We start from the raw sequence: 17,605 nt of genomic DNA on the forward strand, positions 1-17,605 counted from the left end.
CCCCATTTCCTGGATGCTTTGCCAGCAGCTCATTGTAGCACTGATATAAGCAGAGAGAGGGCAACTGCATCTATGTGTGACAAAACTGGAATCCTTCTAATAGCCTGAAAGAGCTGAGAAGGATTTAAAAGAGTCTCTACGCCTTTCTTTTTGGTGGTGCTGAGAATTGAGCCCAGGGCCTTGTGTCTACTGGGCACACATTCTACCACAGCTGTTATACCCTCAGCCCAAGAGGGGCTCTACATCTTTGAAAAGGTTCACATCCAAGCAGGTCCTTTATTTCCTGTACTGTGGATAAAGCAACACAATTAATGTAGACAACAGAAAACAGAATTGTTAACCAACACTGCAAGAGACCTCCAACTTCAACAAACAAGACCCAGTACTAACAAAAACCCTGTTTGTTTCCAAACAACTAGGGAACTGCTTAGGGACAATCTACACAAAGTAAACTACTAACTATATATAAAACTGCCAATGCCAGTGAGGGCACTGCAACAAAATAGCTTAGTGGGTAATAAGTCATATGTGCCTATTAGTAGCTTTCTGGTTCATTTCTGATTTTTTAAAAACTATGTACATGCATTTGCTGTTCCTTTAGGCTATATAGTGAGAACTATATTTTTTTTTGCTCCTAGCTAGAAGTAACTTGTGAGGTCATGTGACGTAAGAAGCAGGTTTTTGTAGTCCTGCCTCCAATGTGTGAGTACCCTGAGGTTCCAGCAAGGAACTATTTGGACATAGGAGTGCCATACGGTCCTTGGTGTGTCCAGAGAAAGACAGAGAAATCTTGCCTGCCAAATCATGTCCTGCCTCAATGTAGTTTCATGAGCCACATGTGGGCCCTGCTCTAGAAGCCTCGTCGACAGCAGAAGGGAAAGCCATGTCACAGCTAAGGAGAACACTGGGGAAAGAGCTGTGAATATATATATATATATATATATCTGTGGATGAATTCAGCAGACCGAACCTCCCCCACAGTCAGGCAGTAGCATCCCCTCCATCAAATCACTCCAAGGGGCTTGCACAGGTGATGGTGCAGATGGGACCATCAGAAGCTGGTAGGGCTGAGTCCTGTGTAACATGGGGACACTTGGAGGCTCTCTGTATTGCTATGGGTCCCATGTCCACAAAGGAGCCCTGAACACTTTCTCTTCTGATGCCTGAGATATTAGCGATCGTGGCAGACAAAAGACAGCTACCGGAGCAGAAGTCCTTAACTGTGTGTCTCAGATGGCTCGCTGCTTGGCAGAAATTCTGCACGCACACATCTGCACCTCAACCTGGGGAAAAGCTAGCACTGCACACAACTCCAGACTCCGATGCATCCTTCCTTCTTTCTATCATTATAAACTATAGTTAAGAGTCCAATCACCTCTGAGGTGCTGGGAGCCCTGAAACATTTGTCGAGGGAGATCATCAAACATGTGGATGTGGTGGGACTCTTGAAACAGATCTCAGGGATGTCAAGAGCATTGCAAAGAACCTTATATAAAGTTGGTAAAGGGAGAATTGTGCTAAATTAAAAGAAAAAAAAAAAGACGGACTTTTAATTATGTGTGTGTGTGGGGGAGGGGGTAGGTATGTGCACGTGGCTGCAGATTTGTGACTCTTTTATAAGACATGTGTGATTTCAATTTCTCATGATGAAATGTCTTGCTGCCCAGTCCCTGTAAGCAGAATAAGAAGGGCATCATACATACACATTAAGTTACTGACACGCTCCCAAACAGTTTCATCTGATTTCATCCGATGATCACAAAAGATTTGACAAATCACAGCGCCTTACCTTCTGCAATGTTTGTCATTTATACTCAGTGGCGGACACCTTTAATGAAGTGAGGCAGGAATTTATGACATGCTTTGCCTTCTTACGCACTTTAGTAGCTGAGCATTTTAATCCTGTAGCTTGAACGGTAAAGGAATACGCATATGTTGAAAAGATGGCTTATTTGTTTTCGATACTGTTGAATCCATATTAAGTGTTGGTCAGGGACCACCCTCTCTCACCACTTTTTTTTTTCCTTTTTACAAAAGCCATTTTTGGTCTGAAAAATATGGTTAGTATTGTATCCAACCTACGGGTGTTTGAGAACAACACTGTGTTTGAAGAAGTGTCAGTCATATCAGGAACAGCTACACTTGGGCTTGTTCTTATTTTACTTCTAATGAAATCGCAACATAAAGCCACTTAAAAAAAAAATCAAACCTTCTTGGTAGAAACTCATTGGACCAAAAGACTAAGAGAGATGATGCTGGGATGGGATCTTCTAGGGATCAGCAAGGCCAGGTATTTGGGGAAAATTTAAAAAATCTGTAGAGACTACACTTGTTATTAGGAGGAATATCAATATACATACTAGCAGACAGTATGTAATGATAAAGGAAAGCTATGGCGGCCGGGCGGGCACTCTGTGGTTGATCTGCATAGGTACATTATAGCTGACCAGACAGAATGCACGGCTTATAAACCAAGGACTGAAAACTCTTCACGCGAGTCCGTTTCTGTGGCCGCCATAATAAGCAACAAATACAAACAGTTCTTTCTCACACTCCGGCAAGCTTCTCTAACAAGAAATGAATTAACACCGTGAAATGACGAGAGCAATCAAAAACAAAACTCCTTTCTCTAATAAGACTATTAAAAATAATTTGGAGAGGGGAGCTTCTTCAAAGTCGAAAACGCAGCCAAGGAGTTGACCTCTTTTGCAGTAGATGGAGGACAAGGGAAATCATGTACGGGTGGGGGTGGGGCTCGGTGGGAGGCTGCTTGTCTATCATGTAGCTGGCTCTGGGTTTGGTCCCGGCACGGGGGGGAAGGGGGGGGGGGAGAACGAAAGAAAGAAAGAAAAAGAAATAGCAAAGAGTGAGAAGTCTGGCCGGCCTACCAATCGTGCAGTGTTCTCCGTTCCATCCCTGGCTGCACTCGCACTTGCCGTCCTTGCAGGTCCCATGTTCTGCACAGCGCGGGTGGCAAGCTCTCTGATTACACGCCGGCCCTGTCCAGCCTTCTTCACAGCGGCAAGTGCCCCCCATGCAAACGCCGTGTGGGCCACAGTCCACCGAGCATATTTCTATATTGCAAAAAGAGGAGTCCAGGCAAGAGAAAAGAACGGGTTGGCGGTGAGAAGGAGAATTATTATTAGGAGTTACACCTTAACTGTCAAAGTGAAAAAGCAAAGTCATTGTTAATTTCAGCATCAGTCAGTAGCAACTGTGAATGGCAAAAATTTTACATTCCTTCATCTTTAATGTTGCACGTTGGCTATGCAGGTACGTAAAACACATGCCAATTGTTTGAGAAAATTTCTTTATAGTTGTTTTATACACGAAATATTATGTATACAGAATAGTCATATGTAAACATATAAGGCTACCCCTTGGCAGCCAAGAAAAAATGCACACCCAAATGATGAGATGCTTGAGTTGCGAAGTCTGTCAGGGACTTAACAGGAATTGCATTATATACGGTTACTGAGAAGTGAAAAGGGCTGACTGCTAAAGCCATGGCTTAAAAAATTTTAAATATTCAGAAACTTTAGGGAGACCATTATAGAAAGTACATTAGCTTGCTCACACATGCTGGCATGCTGGTTAAATAAGAGGAAATGTTGTTTTTCCTATTTAGTAAATTTGTACTCTTGACAGATACAAATTGCCTAGCTCACATAATAGAAAACCAGTTTAATGATATATATACACACACACGCATCGACTCTGTCATTTGAAAAAACAAAGATTTTCATCCACTCGAATTTTTGAAAGGCGCACAATGACCAAATGCCTTCAAATTGTATAAAATTAGATTAAGCCTTTAAAAAGAATTCAGATATCTGAAGTCATTTGTTTTTTTTTTTTAAATAAAGCTTTCTTAAGAGCTTTATTTTTAACTAGGTCTAAGGGAGAAAGAGGAAGAAAGAGAGGGAGAAGGAACTCTGACGAACACTTGATTTTTTATTCTTTTTTTTTCTTTATTAATTTATTCTTGTTACATCTCAATGGTGATTTTTTTTATTCTTTATATATGAAGTTAACTGTGGGTTTTGTCCTAAGACTGCAAAACTGCTGTTCCAGTTTTGGTTTTCACTCCAAAACCATTTCTAATAGATAGGGAAGAGATGGCTGCCTTGTTTCTTTACCATTAAGAGTAGCAAGCTCTGGTACCACCACACACTCTTACTCTCACACTCAGTCCCCAAGTGACATTTCTTGAGCATCATCCTCACCCACATCCTTGTCTCCTAGTGACAGCACAGTAAGACATCATGAGAACGGTAACATCCTCATGACTAACGCACAGGACGTTAGCTGGGACAGAGTTGTGTCCCTGCTTTTTCTTTTCTTTTCTTTTTTTTTTTTCTTTCCCCGTACCATGTTTTTCTATCTCCTTTGAATTAAATTTTTGATTAAGAGACCAAGATGGTTTGATTAACTTCAGAGCAACACAGCATCATCACCTCAGCATCAGAAGAGAGGGGGGGGGTTCCCCTTTTATTCAATCGAATCAATTTTTCATTAGGGTGAAGTTGTTTATCAGCGTTTAACACACCGGCTTTGAGCAAGGTGCGTCAATCTTTGTAATGAACTTATTAATTAGAGTTAATTTAATTGAAGTGGAATTGAAGGGCTAATTAATGGACACACTGCTGGTGGAGATAGAGGGAAACTGTTGCTTTCAAACCTATAAACTCCATCACGGAAATAATTCATTTTTTCCCTCTTTTTTTAAATAGCTTCACTCACTGCTCTTGTTATAAATTCTACTCTCTCATTGAATCTATTTATCTGAAGGTCATGTTCTCAATAGCAAAAGAGATAGCTCGCAGTGTTTTCCTTTAGGGTCCATTTAGTTAAAACCTTTGATTTATATCGTTAGCAAACGTTCGGCCACATACGTAAGCACACAGTAATGTTTGCATAAGCTGTAAATAAGACCTACGCAGCTGTCAGTACTAGGCAGATACAGGACAAGATGCGATCACAGGGTGAGCCTGAGCACGGTGAGGTCATTGCTATTTATCTTAAGTTTTCTGTCTTCTCACAGCTGATAATTAAGTCTAACATTTTTCTACATTTAACCGTTTTCTCCCAAAGAACACTTCTTTTTCTCATTCGTTCTATACACTGAGTTTAATGTCCTACACTTCCGCTTTGAAGTGGGGCTATCAACATGGGCAGAACAAAGTCCTCCATCCACTTTCTACCTTCAGATTTTATATATTTTTTTTAATTTTGGATAGAATTTTCTTATTTATTCTCAACTATAAACTAGTTACCTCAGCATGGATGATATCAAACCTAAACACATAAAATAATAGAGGTAGGCAATTTAATCCGTGAAGTCACATTGATTTCCTTATTTATTGCTATTCGTGGCAGGATAATGTTATGAAGGTGGATGGCATTTTTAGTCATTTTGAGATTTATATGGAACAAAACCAGGGGGCATTCTGTCCGTTCCTTTGCTGCTTGGATGAGAGCGGGAAGCAAACTGGGATGACGTCTTTCCAGCCAGGGCTATTGTACAGTAAGTGTGATTAGACTGGTGCTCCCGCGGGAGGACAGACCTGAACCGAGAACCCTTACTACTCAAGCAATCACCCCTACAAAACGAACCTGGGCTTTCTTTTGTGGAATGCATTTTTTAAAGGAAAGTACAGGAGCTAGAAATGCAATTAAGCAAAATTTCAGAAATAACTGCTTATTTTGATCCTTATAACTTAAATATGTGTTTCTTTCTCTTTTGTTGTTTTGGTTTGGTTTGGTTTTTCAAGGCGGGGTTTCTCTGGGTAACCCTGGCTGTCCTGGAACTCACTCCATAAACCAGGCTGGCCTCGAACTCAGAGACTCACCTGCCTCTGCCTCCTAAGTGCTAGGATTAAAGGCATGTGCCACCACTGCCCAGCTAAAATATGGCATTTTTAAAGAAAACTGGACAAACCAAATGAATACAGACAGTGTCAGGGACTCAAGCTTGATAAATATTGGTTGGAAAAAATTTCCTAAAACTCTTTAGTGAGATGGTTGGGCCTCTCTCCCCTGCTATTATTTCTACAACACAGGCAGAATACATTCTGTCTACTTTCAGAAGTATTTGCCAGGGATGGAAGGGAGGGAAGAGAGAAGATTGTCAGAGGAAGGAGGGAGGGAGGGAGGGACGGAGGAGAGACAGAGAGGGGAAATGAGAAAACATAGTCACTCTTGGGCTGAAAAGAAACGTTTTAAGACTATTACAAATTAACCTATAGAAACAATTCTTTTAGCTTACTTCCAGGTTTGCATTTGAAGAATCAGAGATGATTTTGAATCACAGGACGGAAAAGACGGCACCCAAGTTTCTCAAAATTCCAGGAAAGCAGAATTTATAAAGTTCACCAGTTTTCCCCAACTCTGTCTTTAAAAACAGCAACAATTGTGGGGCCTGGCTGCGCTTGCAGAGAACCTGGGTTCAGTTCCCAGCATCCACATGGCAGCTCGCAAGTGTCTGCGAGAAGTTTCAGGAGATCCGATTTCTTCTCCTGGGCTCTGTGGGCAGTGCTGTGCACATAGTGCATATACATACACGCTGGCAAAACACTCACACACAGAAAAATAAATGAATGAATCTTTAGGAAAAAAAAAACCCCAGCAATGTGAATTAGCTGCCTGGAAGTATTTTGTTTCATTGTATACTACTAGGCCACATTAATAAAGAAAATAATTTCGTTTCATGGCCCTGATAACTGGGGGATACAGTGAATACTTAAAATTGGAATGTCCTCTGAATGGATGAGAAATGGAAACAAACTATAGTTCATGTTTGCATGCTTCTAACTACTGTTTGCTGATGTCCGCAGCGCCACAGTATCAGCACTAACACTGCAGAAGACTCTATTCCACACATGGATGCTCGGCTAGTGCATCTGAACCTAACTGCCCATGTACTAAGTGCCCAGCGGCACTATCATCCCCACCTTATAATAAAGCAACGGAGGCCCAGGGAAGTTATACAACTTGCCCTACCCAAATATAGCTACCGAATAACCAATCTCTATACGCAGAACCCAGAGTTAGGGGTGAAGCTCACTTGCCCAAGTTCTCCGAGTTCGATACCCAGCATTGGAAGAAAGAAAGAAACAAAACAAAACAAAATAACACAAAAATTGATTGGACCTGAACAGCCGGACTCCTGTGTTCATAAGTTCATCAGAGAAACAGGAGCTGGGTCCGGGGGTGGGGGGTGGGGTGGGGGATGGGGGGGGGGAGAGGCAGGCGGAAGAGCGGAAAGACGCTGCCCCGAGTCTAGGCTCTCATTTACTCAGCACGGCTGGGACAATCTAGTCTATTCTTCATCCTTTCTCATCCTCATCTTGCTCATTCCTTCTCCTCTCCTTCCCCACCTCCACCCCCCAAATATTTATTTCTGTTTGAGTGTCCTTCATTTTCTTTCCTCCCAACTAATACCAACCTGCCTCTGCTACGTCTCTTTCCTGACCTCGGGGCCCCTTTTCAATACTGATATGGATCCCAGTTCCCCTTGCTTTGGACTTTCAGCTCTTCTCACCAAACTTGTGTATCTTGTTCGGCAACCCCAAACTCCCTGCTCCAGAAAGTCTTAACTGTTGTTCATCTAAAACGTTGCCCTTGTTTTATCCTTTTCATTTCTATTGATTCCAAACTACCTGCCGTCTCCTCAGTCCACGCTTCTGCTCAATCCTCTCGCGAGTAAACTGAGACACACAGTAATTTTCTGAAGAGTAAAGATCCATGAAATAGACTTGGCCGTGAACACATGTATCCGACTTCACAGCCCGAGTCCTCAGACACTTCCTAAACGGGTTCCTTAGGCGCAAATGGCCCCTTACCTGCCCTTCCCTCGAGACTGCCAAGTTTAAATGAAGGCAAAAGTGTTAATAGAACTCCCTGAGAAAATTTCCAGTGCTCATCAAGATGGGATCACCCCTCTGAGTTTAGCAAATTATTCCATGTAACACTTGGTATGATATTATATTGGCGTCTAATTATTTCACGTGTGCTCATCTTAGCTCCCAATTAAAACTGTAATCTTCTAGGCTGAATGGCATCCTCTCACACTGTGTGACTAATGACTGGGAATATTGTGGAATTAGTTCCTGAGTTGCAATCGGCACTACCCTACCAAAAAAGAAAAAAAAAAGATGGTATTTGACAAAAAAAATCAGCAAGTACCATTTTGTACAATGTTCATTTCAGTAATACCCGGGTATGTGCATGCATCTGTATACTAGTGATTACGATTACTGTGATTTCTCTTTTAATATAATTTAAAATCTGTGTTGAACTAGTACCCATAATATGCATTTGTATGTATTTTTTTAGTGTGATCATGTTCAGCCTTCTGTTGTCATACAAGTTTCACTATTTTAAATTGCAGAGTATTTGTCCCTGACATAAGGTGCTTGAATTTCTGGGCATGGTGGCGTAGGACTGTGAGTACAGGGCCAGTCTCTTAGGCGGTAAGTCTGAGGCCAGCCAGGGACTAGTGTGTCTATGCAGTACAGATACAATGAGACTGAGGAAGATAGGGCTGTCTTGTGAAGATGCAAGGCAATATTTGCCAATAATAGAGAAGAGTAAATCACTAGTAATAAGTTACCGAAGCTTATTTCCTTTTTAATAAGGAGTAACTACCTCATTACTTTAGACATTTATATCTTTGGAAAAAAATTTAGTTATGCAATTCAGTTTAACAAGTGTGCTTGAGAGAGTCAAATATCCCAAATCCTGAGCATATCTCGGTAAATACTTGCTTCTATTGAATTAATTGACCTTACCATTTGAGCAGTCTGGGCCAGTCCAGTTTGGGTCACAAGTGCAGGAGCCGCTTTCCTGAAGGTATGTCCCATGGCCAGAGCACTGGTCTGGGCACATGGTCTTCAGTATTTCACAGTTGCTGCCACCCCATCCTGGGTTGCAGTGACACTCCCCATGGATGCACACGCCATGGTTAGAACATCCAGGGTCTAGACAGTCCGCTAGAGTCAAGAGATGAGAACAGGCTTATTAAAGAGGAAAGATATCATCAAGTTAACGCAGGACAGAGAATCAACTTTTATATATTTATTTTATCCGAGACAGGGTTTCTCTGTGGAGCCTTTGGCTGTTCTGGACTTACTCTGTAGACCAGGCTGGCCTTGAACTCAAAGAGATCCACCTGCCTCTGCCTCCCCAGTGCTGGGATTACAGGCACGTGCCATGGCGCCCGGCTAAGAGTCAACTCAGTTTAATTCATATGAATGTTTTAGATGATCAAACATTTATCTACTGTTCTCAAGAACTTGTTTCTGAAAGAGCAGGGAATTGTATGTAGTACAAGCGAGCATTAAGAACCAGCCTGATGCCATTTGGGTGACTGAAACCTTTGCAAGGATCTGCCATTTTCATGGATTAGACCAACATGCTCTGGAGGCTTTAGGCAACTGCTCTGTGCTGTGCCTAGACGGAGGCACAGCTACTGCCTTTTGGAGAACAGACCCTGTACATGTTGACCTGCTCCACAAACGCTGACCACTGACAGCTGTATGCGATCCTCAAACTGTTTGAGAAATAAACGAGTCACCCACTCTATTCTTCTTAATTCACTTTAATGTGCTTTAGAAGATGAGATTTAATTTAGCAATTTGACTCAATAAAACTTTACACTTGTACGGTCAATGGCCTGAAAATTTAATTCCAGAGACTTAATTGCATTACTTTGTGAGTGTAGATCAATAAAATCAATTTGATTGGAGAACGGAAATGGTGCTTTTTTGCTTTCTGGGGGGGGGGAAAACCCGGTTTAACTGCACTTTACAGTATAGTGTCTTTTCTCTCATCATCCTATACAGTGATGGAACAAATCCACAATGTTGTTCTTATTCATTACATTACATTCAATTCTTCTTTCTTTCTAGAGATGCCAAAGAAATCAGCATCTATGTAAAAAAAGAAGAAGAAGAAGAAGAACAAAAAGAAGAAGAAGAAGAAGAAGAAGAAGAAGAAGAAGAAGAAGAAGAAGAAACAACAAGCCAGTCCTTTGTTGGATTTCCAAACACAAATGCTTGCTTACTTTCTCACAGTTAAAAAAAAAAAAAGAATTACTCATGCTATAGAAACAGAGCAAAAGTGGCTCTTTGGTATTTGTTCTTTTTATTAGTTAAAATGTTAATAGAACAATGCATTCATAAATATGGAAATAAAAACTGCTTTCCTAAAAAGCACGTGAAAGAGACAGTCACTTGCCAAACTGAAGATGACAGATTTAATCTGTTTCTTTAGGGAGAACACAATAGGGCTCAGTAAATATTGACGTGTTTACCTTCTTCACAATTTTCTCCTTTGTATCCTGAGTTGCAGGCGCAAGATCCCATGATGCAGATCCCACGACCCCCACACTGCGGGTCAATGCACTGGGTAGTTGGCACATCACACTCGGTGCCCTTCCATCCACTGAAACACAGGCAGCGGCCCTTGGAGTACTGCCCATTGCCACTACAGAGCACCGGACAGGCTGCTGTGAAATAACACAGGACAGAAGGTTCAACAGCCATGTTTTTCCACTGAGCCTCCCGAAAGAACAAGCGATGCGCCATTCCCTCCCCGCCCGTGCCCCGCCCCCCACCCCGCTTGTTTCCCGTGCTGCTTAAGTTTTCCTCAGTTTGATGTATTTCTACAGCTTATTTATATCGGCGTAAGGAGATAACTTGCATACCTCTTGAACAATCTGGACCCAGAAACCCTGGAAAACAGTGACAAGTTCCAGAAACACATTCTCCATTTCCATGGCAATTTCGGGGGCATTCCACCACAGACTCTGAAGGAGAGACAGGGTTGGGGAAGCATTTGTGAGGCGCCCACCTCTTCCCGAAGTGGTCACTCTGTTCATTTTAGTTAGGTGTCGATGCGATTATGGGTGGCTCACCCCATAAACCCCAAATCGATTCATTTATATAAGATAATCTGCATGCTGACGCAAGGCAGTGACGCTTCAAATGCAGATTTTAAAAGTGTTCTCTTGAGGTACTTTTCTTCCCCACTGTAATTTACAGCCTTTCTTACAGAGCTTTAGGGCTTGCCACCTAGTCACAAATGAGCAATTCAGAAATGGTTCATTTTACACGGGCTTTTTTATCACTCTAGAAACCGCTTGAGTGCGGCAAAGGTGAGCTAGTTTCTACTCCGCAGAGTTTAGGCTGGAGGTGGGAAAGGATGCTTTGATGAGGGTCCTACCTATAACAATGGTGTTAAAGGACACCTGCTCTGGGTTTTTCCCATCGTTATAGAAGGCCAGATGCCAGATTCCAGCATCCAAGTACTGGATGAAGCCAGCTTCGTGCAGGCTGACGGATCTCGCCTGGCGCCCGGCTCTTTCGGATTCCACCAGGTTCCGCTGTTCTCTTGCAATTAACCTGCTGCCATCCAGGAGCTCCACAAAGTCGTACTGGGGACGAGGGGCAAGGGAAACAGGGTTAGTCTCCAGAAACCATGCCCTCTGCTGCTTCCTCAAGCTTTTCTCCTTTGAGAGTAAACACAACGTTAGAAAAGAAGCTCTTGATTGACAGGCCCAAATGGCAGAAGCCTTCCCGGCATGGATTTTTATGGCAGTAAGGACTAACCTGTTGCATCCCCTTGTATTTAAACTAAAATGATCGCCTCTTCCTTTTTAGGGAGTTAAGCCTTTCAAATTTACTCCGTTTTCCTGACTAATGACAAGTTTGGTAAATTTAGGCCGTTTAGGGATCTAAACGTGACATCTATTCGATTTTACTCAGACCATGAATAACTTAAGAGCTGTTCCCATGTGATGTTTATGTATCCCAACTGCTTACCGAGGACTGGGATTACTCCTAATCCTGGAAGTAGTTATTTGGGCAAAGGCACTCATAGCTACTCTTGGGGACTCTTCAGGAAGTTCCGCAGGACCTAGTACCTGGGAAGGGGTGCAGTTGGTCTATGAACTCGGGTGATACCTTGTTGCAAGGCTGGGGCCATTTTCCACCACAGCACTACACTTCTATCCTGGATTAAAGCCAATAAACCGATTACCTGAGGGTTTCATGTGTTGGAGAAACAACCACGTGCAGAGTGAGGGTGATGGTGGCATCATCCATCCTTGAAGTGACCTTTTGGTGTGTGTGTGTGTGTGTGTGTGTGTGTGTGTGTGTGTGTGTGTGTGTGTTTAAACCACAATTTAGTCACAGGCATTGGAGGTTGAGAGAGTTGAACTGGAGAATTTGAACTATGGAACATGATTGACAACAATGGGTAAAACTTTGTAAAACAAACGGCAGTGAATTTGGAAGACGCTAAAAAGACTCTCCAGCACTGATTTTTAACAAATTTACTAGTTAATAGTGTCTTAATAAAGTACAGTGGTTCTCTTGCTGTTCGCTTGTTCAGTTTCATTTTACTTCTGAGACGTATTTAACGTAAAAGCTCACAAGAATGTGTGTACAGACTGTGCCTGAAACACATAACTGTAGCTCCATGTATGTGCCCCATTAATACTTCATGACTGATTCTTTAAATGGGAGAGTTGTATGAGGAAAAAATTTATTATATGGCTTTCTTAATCAAATCAAATCAAATCAAACTGAAATTAGTTATTGGAGTTTTGGGGAATTATACTTAAATAGATTGCCACTGTGCAGTCCAAAGACATTTGCTGTTGCAATAAGAGAATTTAATATGTGATTCAGTCTGTGACTTATTAAAGCCTTTATTTAAAGGAAAGCATTTTGTTCTTTGGGTAGCAATATGTAAGATATATGCCAACTTCATTAGCACTCAAGCTTTCAAATTTCCTATGAAGATGAAAATAATGATGTCTCCAGCTATTTGCAGAAAGTTCGCTGGGGTTCTCCTGCCTTGTAGTTGGAGGAGAACAAAGCCTGGTTTTGAAGGGTGTCTCCACCTCATAGAAGTACTCCCAAAATTCTCATCAGATTTAAATATTTATATTTTCAGGGCAAAGCAAGCGGCGGGGGGGGGGGGGGGGGGGGAGCGGAGCTTCTTTTTGCTGCTCAACCCGGATACTTTTCTACCATAATATGCAGCAGCTGAAGAAGCAAAAGGACAGACATTTGAAGTGTTAAGTCATCTCTCAAGTTTACAGTCAACTGCCACCGCCAACATAGAGACGATGGGCATTTGTGCCCCAGCTGAACGTCTCCGGACCGCTAGAGTGGTGGGTAGCATGTTGTGTGTGTGGGGGGGGGGGAGAGGAAGTGGCTGATGGCTTTAAGTCCCAGCTCTAGGTTTTTGTAATGACATTTCATAGATGACTTCAGGAGCACTACTCAAAACACCTGAAGAAAATGACCTTCTTTACTCTGTAATCATCTCCACCTGCAAATAACCAAATTATATGGCTTGTTCTTCAGGCATAACGAGATCATATATTGGGCGAGTTTGAGCCTTGCTCTACTCGGAAATCTAATATAGAAATGTATGTGTGTGTGTGTGTGTGTGTATATATTTTTTTTTTGGGGGGGGTGAGGAGAAGTCTTAAGAACATATGCTATTTTCAGTATGAGATCCTTTAGATTTACTCTTCAATCTCAAACTCTGGGTAGCTGTCACGGACAACATCCGCATCTCGTGAGGATGTCACTAAAGTGGAACTGTTTCATCTCCCTTTAAGGTGGCAGTCCTCACCCTTCCTAACGCTGTGACCATTTGAATACAGCTCCCCAGGTTTGGGTGAGCCCCACAACCATACAATTATTTTTATTGCTCCTTCATGTCTTTAGTTTTGCTACTGTTGTGAATCATAATGTAAATGAAAATCACAAGATAATGATATATGACCCCCACAAGGGATTGCAACCCACAGGTTGAGAACCACTGCTTTAAGGGAAATTTTCATGATATCACTGTATTCTTATGCTATTATCTAGTATGTGTGTGTGTATGTGTGTGTGTGTTATAAACTTCACAATTCTTAAAGTTGCTTTGAGCATCAATATATTAACAAGGAGCTTTGTAAACTCAATAAAAGAAAGGATTGCTCCTGTTTCTTTTTCCGCAGTTTACTATTTAATCAGCCATGTAAAAATGCAAATAGACTTTTCCTGGTATCTTGGTAGTTTACTTTGGAAAAAGCTTAGACTATCTAACCATCTGTTTAATTCAATTTCTGTTATTAATTCAGGGGCGCATCAGTCAGTGAATGCCTGATTGAGTCCTCTAACTATTTTTTTTCTTTTTGAGCCATGTAGTCCTGGATGGGGCTCACTGCCTCACAAGTGCTAGGATGATAAGAGTGTGCCATCACACCCCGCCCTTAGAAATCTCCTCCCCATGTTTCTGGTGGTGGCATAGTCTTGCTGTATGTCACTGGAACACAGAAAGAAAATTTAAAAATCTCTCAATTCAATTCTCTCATTTTACCAATAGACACTGAATCTTGGAGGAGTTAAGTTACTTGCACCTGGTCACATACGATACAAAATCAAAAAGTCATACAGGAGTGTTTGGAACTCAGGTTTCTGCCTCTTTTTTTTTTTTTAAACAGCCTTTAGAAGGCAAATGCATTTGCCACAGCTCAGGGCTGTAGAGCACAGAATGGTTTCTGTAGGCTTCCAACTGTCCAGGAGAATAAATCGGCCACCAGGGAGAAGAAAGTCAATTGGATTCTTGGCACCGATCAAATGGACAGTTTTATAAGGGGTCGCAAAGACTTTGACTTTCAAAACTCAAGTGACTATTCTGAGGGGTTGGCCGTTTTTAATTATTTCAGGTTGATTTATTTAATGCTCCCCGGGAACAGAGAAATGTTCAATTTGGGCTGCTTTATAGCATATTTCATGTTTAAACACTGGATTCAGAAACAGCTGTTTGCTCTGCTGATCTTGAATAAACCGGAGGAAGGAAGTCTAATAACAAGGCTTAAGAAAGAGCATACGCTACACAAATAATATATAGCGCTAGAAAGGAAGGCTGGATATCATGGGTACTGTACCGAAATAATGGTGCAATTGTAAGAAAACACAAGACTGCACCTTTCAGTTTGCTAATTGTATGTGGTACGCATCTCCTGCAAGAAATCAGCCATATATCCTTAAACAAACTTTTGAAGTGCACAACACATGTTTTAAAACAGCTCTGGCTGGCCTGGAACTTGCTACATAGAACAGGCTGGCCTTGAACTCTATCGGCCATTTCCTTAGCCTTCTCCTTCCAAGTGCACATACCCCCATGCCTGGATACAACATGCATGTATACACACACGCACACAAGCATGTGTGCTTGCACACTTGCTTCACCTAAAATTATTTTCAGATGACTTTAAATTGCACATTCACGAATGTGCTTAACTTAGAGGACTCTTCCTTGAATGGGAGAAAAAGAATTTAATTTCACACATCGGTTCAGTAAAGAGAGGTTTCCGCATCTCACTGGACATAGGTTCAATATGTCTGAGGTGACCAAAGTTCTACAAATTTACTCTCATTGAATAGTTTTTTCTAGCTCCATGAAGGACGAGATGAGAATTTTGATTGTGATTGCAATGAATCTGTAAATAGCTTTTGGTAAAATCATCATTTCCACAATATTAAGTCTCCCAATCCATGAGCATGGGATTGCTTTCCATTTTTCAGTGTCTTTCTCTATGCCCCCGCCCCCTCCCCACCCCATAGGCTTAAAGTCAATATTACACTGGGGTAAATTTTAAAGCTTAAAATTCGACACTTTTACATCATACCAAGTATTTGACATAGAAGGACCCAAGGCATTCCGTTTGACAGCACAGATTTGAGAATATATTGTAACATATTATGAAAAAGTTACACAGCCACAGAACCGATAGGCATTTTAGAAAGCATGCTGAGAATTTCAGCATTTCTTTCAAGTTGTGATTTCTTTACTAGTATCTGAGGATTGTAGAAAATAATCACAGAATACATAGTTTGTATGAAAACCTCAGCCTTTTATAAATGAAAAAAAAAAAGCCCTAATACAGAATTCCATAAGGAAATAAACTTATCATAAAGCATGTGAAGCTCATCTAAGTGTTAATTAATTTTTTAATTCCTCTACTTACTAGCATAATATACCTTAGAAAAATCTCTCTTCCAATTTTACTGTAGATAATTCAAAAATTTCCTTTCAGACACTATGGGCCTTTTCCCCCCACTCCTGCTGATAGAGAGTGAAACTTACATCTTATCTCCTTTGAAATCTATTTGAAATAACAATCCCACAATTCCCAAACCACATATGCTGTGACTTGGACTTTATTTTTTGTGGTGGTTGGGATTGAACCCAGGGTGTCAGGGCCTCAAAGAGTCTAGGCAAGTACTCTACTGTTGAGTCATATTCCTAGCCTACTTTTTTTTTTTTTAAACTTTGTAATTTATCTCACTAAGCTGCCCAGGCTAGCCTTGAACTCGTGACTCTCCCGCCTCAGCCTTCAGAGTCACTGGCTTGCCCATGGATATTTTGGTAGTGGTTCTCTAGGGGTGGCTGTTATAGTGGGAATATTTTTATGCAAAGAACTGACTTTAAGATGCAATGGATCCAGTAGTCTGAGGAACACACTGATGCCGTCACGCTTGGTTTTCTATAAACATTCTGCCTGGTCATATTACTTACTCTTCCTTGTTTTCAAAGAGAAATTGTGGTTAACTAACATGCTTGTTATGCTTGCGCTTCCATATTTTCTTCACTATAAAAAATAAATCCGACATAAATCTCAAAACCTGCTTTAAGAAAAGCAATAGATTTAAGATGAATACATCAGTGATATGAAAGGTATAAGACCACCTGAAATTACAACAGCATCTTGGAGCAGGTACAGTGTGTTAGATACCCACTTGATGCTTATTAGGTTCCCGAGATGTTTTTAAGCCATTTTAACCAATCATTAGCACCACAAGCCACGCCCTTAAGCCATTTTAACCAATCATTAGCACCACAAGCCACGCCCTTCTTCCTGCTGGTGAGTCAGAAGGCTCCAACAAGCAAGCAGGAGCTACACTCAAAACTTCTATTGCACAAGATCCACAGAGAAGTGACGGCTTTCCCCAACAGCCAAAGAGTTTGAGGGATAGAGTAAGGTTCAGAAATGGCAAACCGGGCTTCTGCATTTTATTGGCGACAGCACTCACCTGCGTGTGGGAAGGTGGTAAGCCTTTCCGGCCATATACTCCGATCAATGCATCCTTCTGAAGAGAGATGTTGAACTTAAGAAACTGTGGCTGATCAATAAAGAGCTGTGATCTCCAGAAGATCCCGGGGGGAACCTCTTGAATAGCTCTCCGGCCAATATCAAGTTCTCCAGAATCTATGGTGTTATTTTCATGTGTAATTCCACCTAATTTTCCTGAATGTGAGAGACCCAGCGATGAAGAACAAAACATTAAAATAACAGAGTTTCTTTTCAAGGGAGCTCTTTCTCCTCATTGTTCAGGAGTTCTTCTGACACGTGTGAGATACTCCCTGCCAGTTTTCACTTTAAGGAAATTTTTTTTTTCTGTGTGAAGCGTTGTTTTACTAACTCCCATCTAACATTCTTTAAGGCATTTAAGTCAAACCTCTCCGACTTCCCCCAAGGTAAGCTGCTCGCTGAAGCTGTTTCCACACCGCCAATGTTTCTCATTTATTT

The 17,605-nt window shown here is 41.5% G+C and overlaps 1 protein-coding gene across 18 annotated transcripts in view; it reads right to left on the reverse strand.

Moving 5' to 3' along the window:
• The window catches only part of TENM3 (teneurin transmembrane protein 3), a 2,605,219-nt gene that overhangs the window by 102,720 nt on the left and 2,484,894 nt on the right, over window positions 1-17,605 (reverse strand). For all 18 annotated transcript variants that reach the window (XM_084760481.1, XM_084760480.1, XM_084760467.1 and 15 more), the window contains 6 exons: window positions 17,109-17,323; window positions 11,227-11,437; window positions 10,709-10,810; window positions 10,316-10,510; window positions 8,793-8,993; window positions 2,889-3,074 (listed from right to left, as the gene is read on the reverse strand). In XM_084760481.1, the coding sequence (XP_084616607.1) occupies window positions 2,889-3,074; window positions 8,793-8,993; window positions 10,316-10,510; window positions 10,709-10,810; window positions 11,227-11,437; window positions 17,109-17,323 (1,110 nt within the window). The remainder of the gene's footprint in view (window positions 1-2,888; window positions 3,075-8,792; window positions 8,994-10,315; window positions 10,511-10,708; window positions 10,811-11,226; window positions 11,438-17,108; window positions 17,324-17,605) is intronic.

This window comes from Acomys minous (genome assembly GCF_964271855.1).
Source record: "Acomys minous genome assembly, chromosome: 15".
In the NCBI taxonomy this organism is placed as follows: domain Eukaryota; kingdom Metazoa; phylum Chordata; class Mammalia; order Rodentia; family Muridae; genus Acomys; species Acomys minous.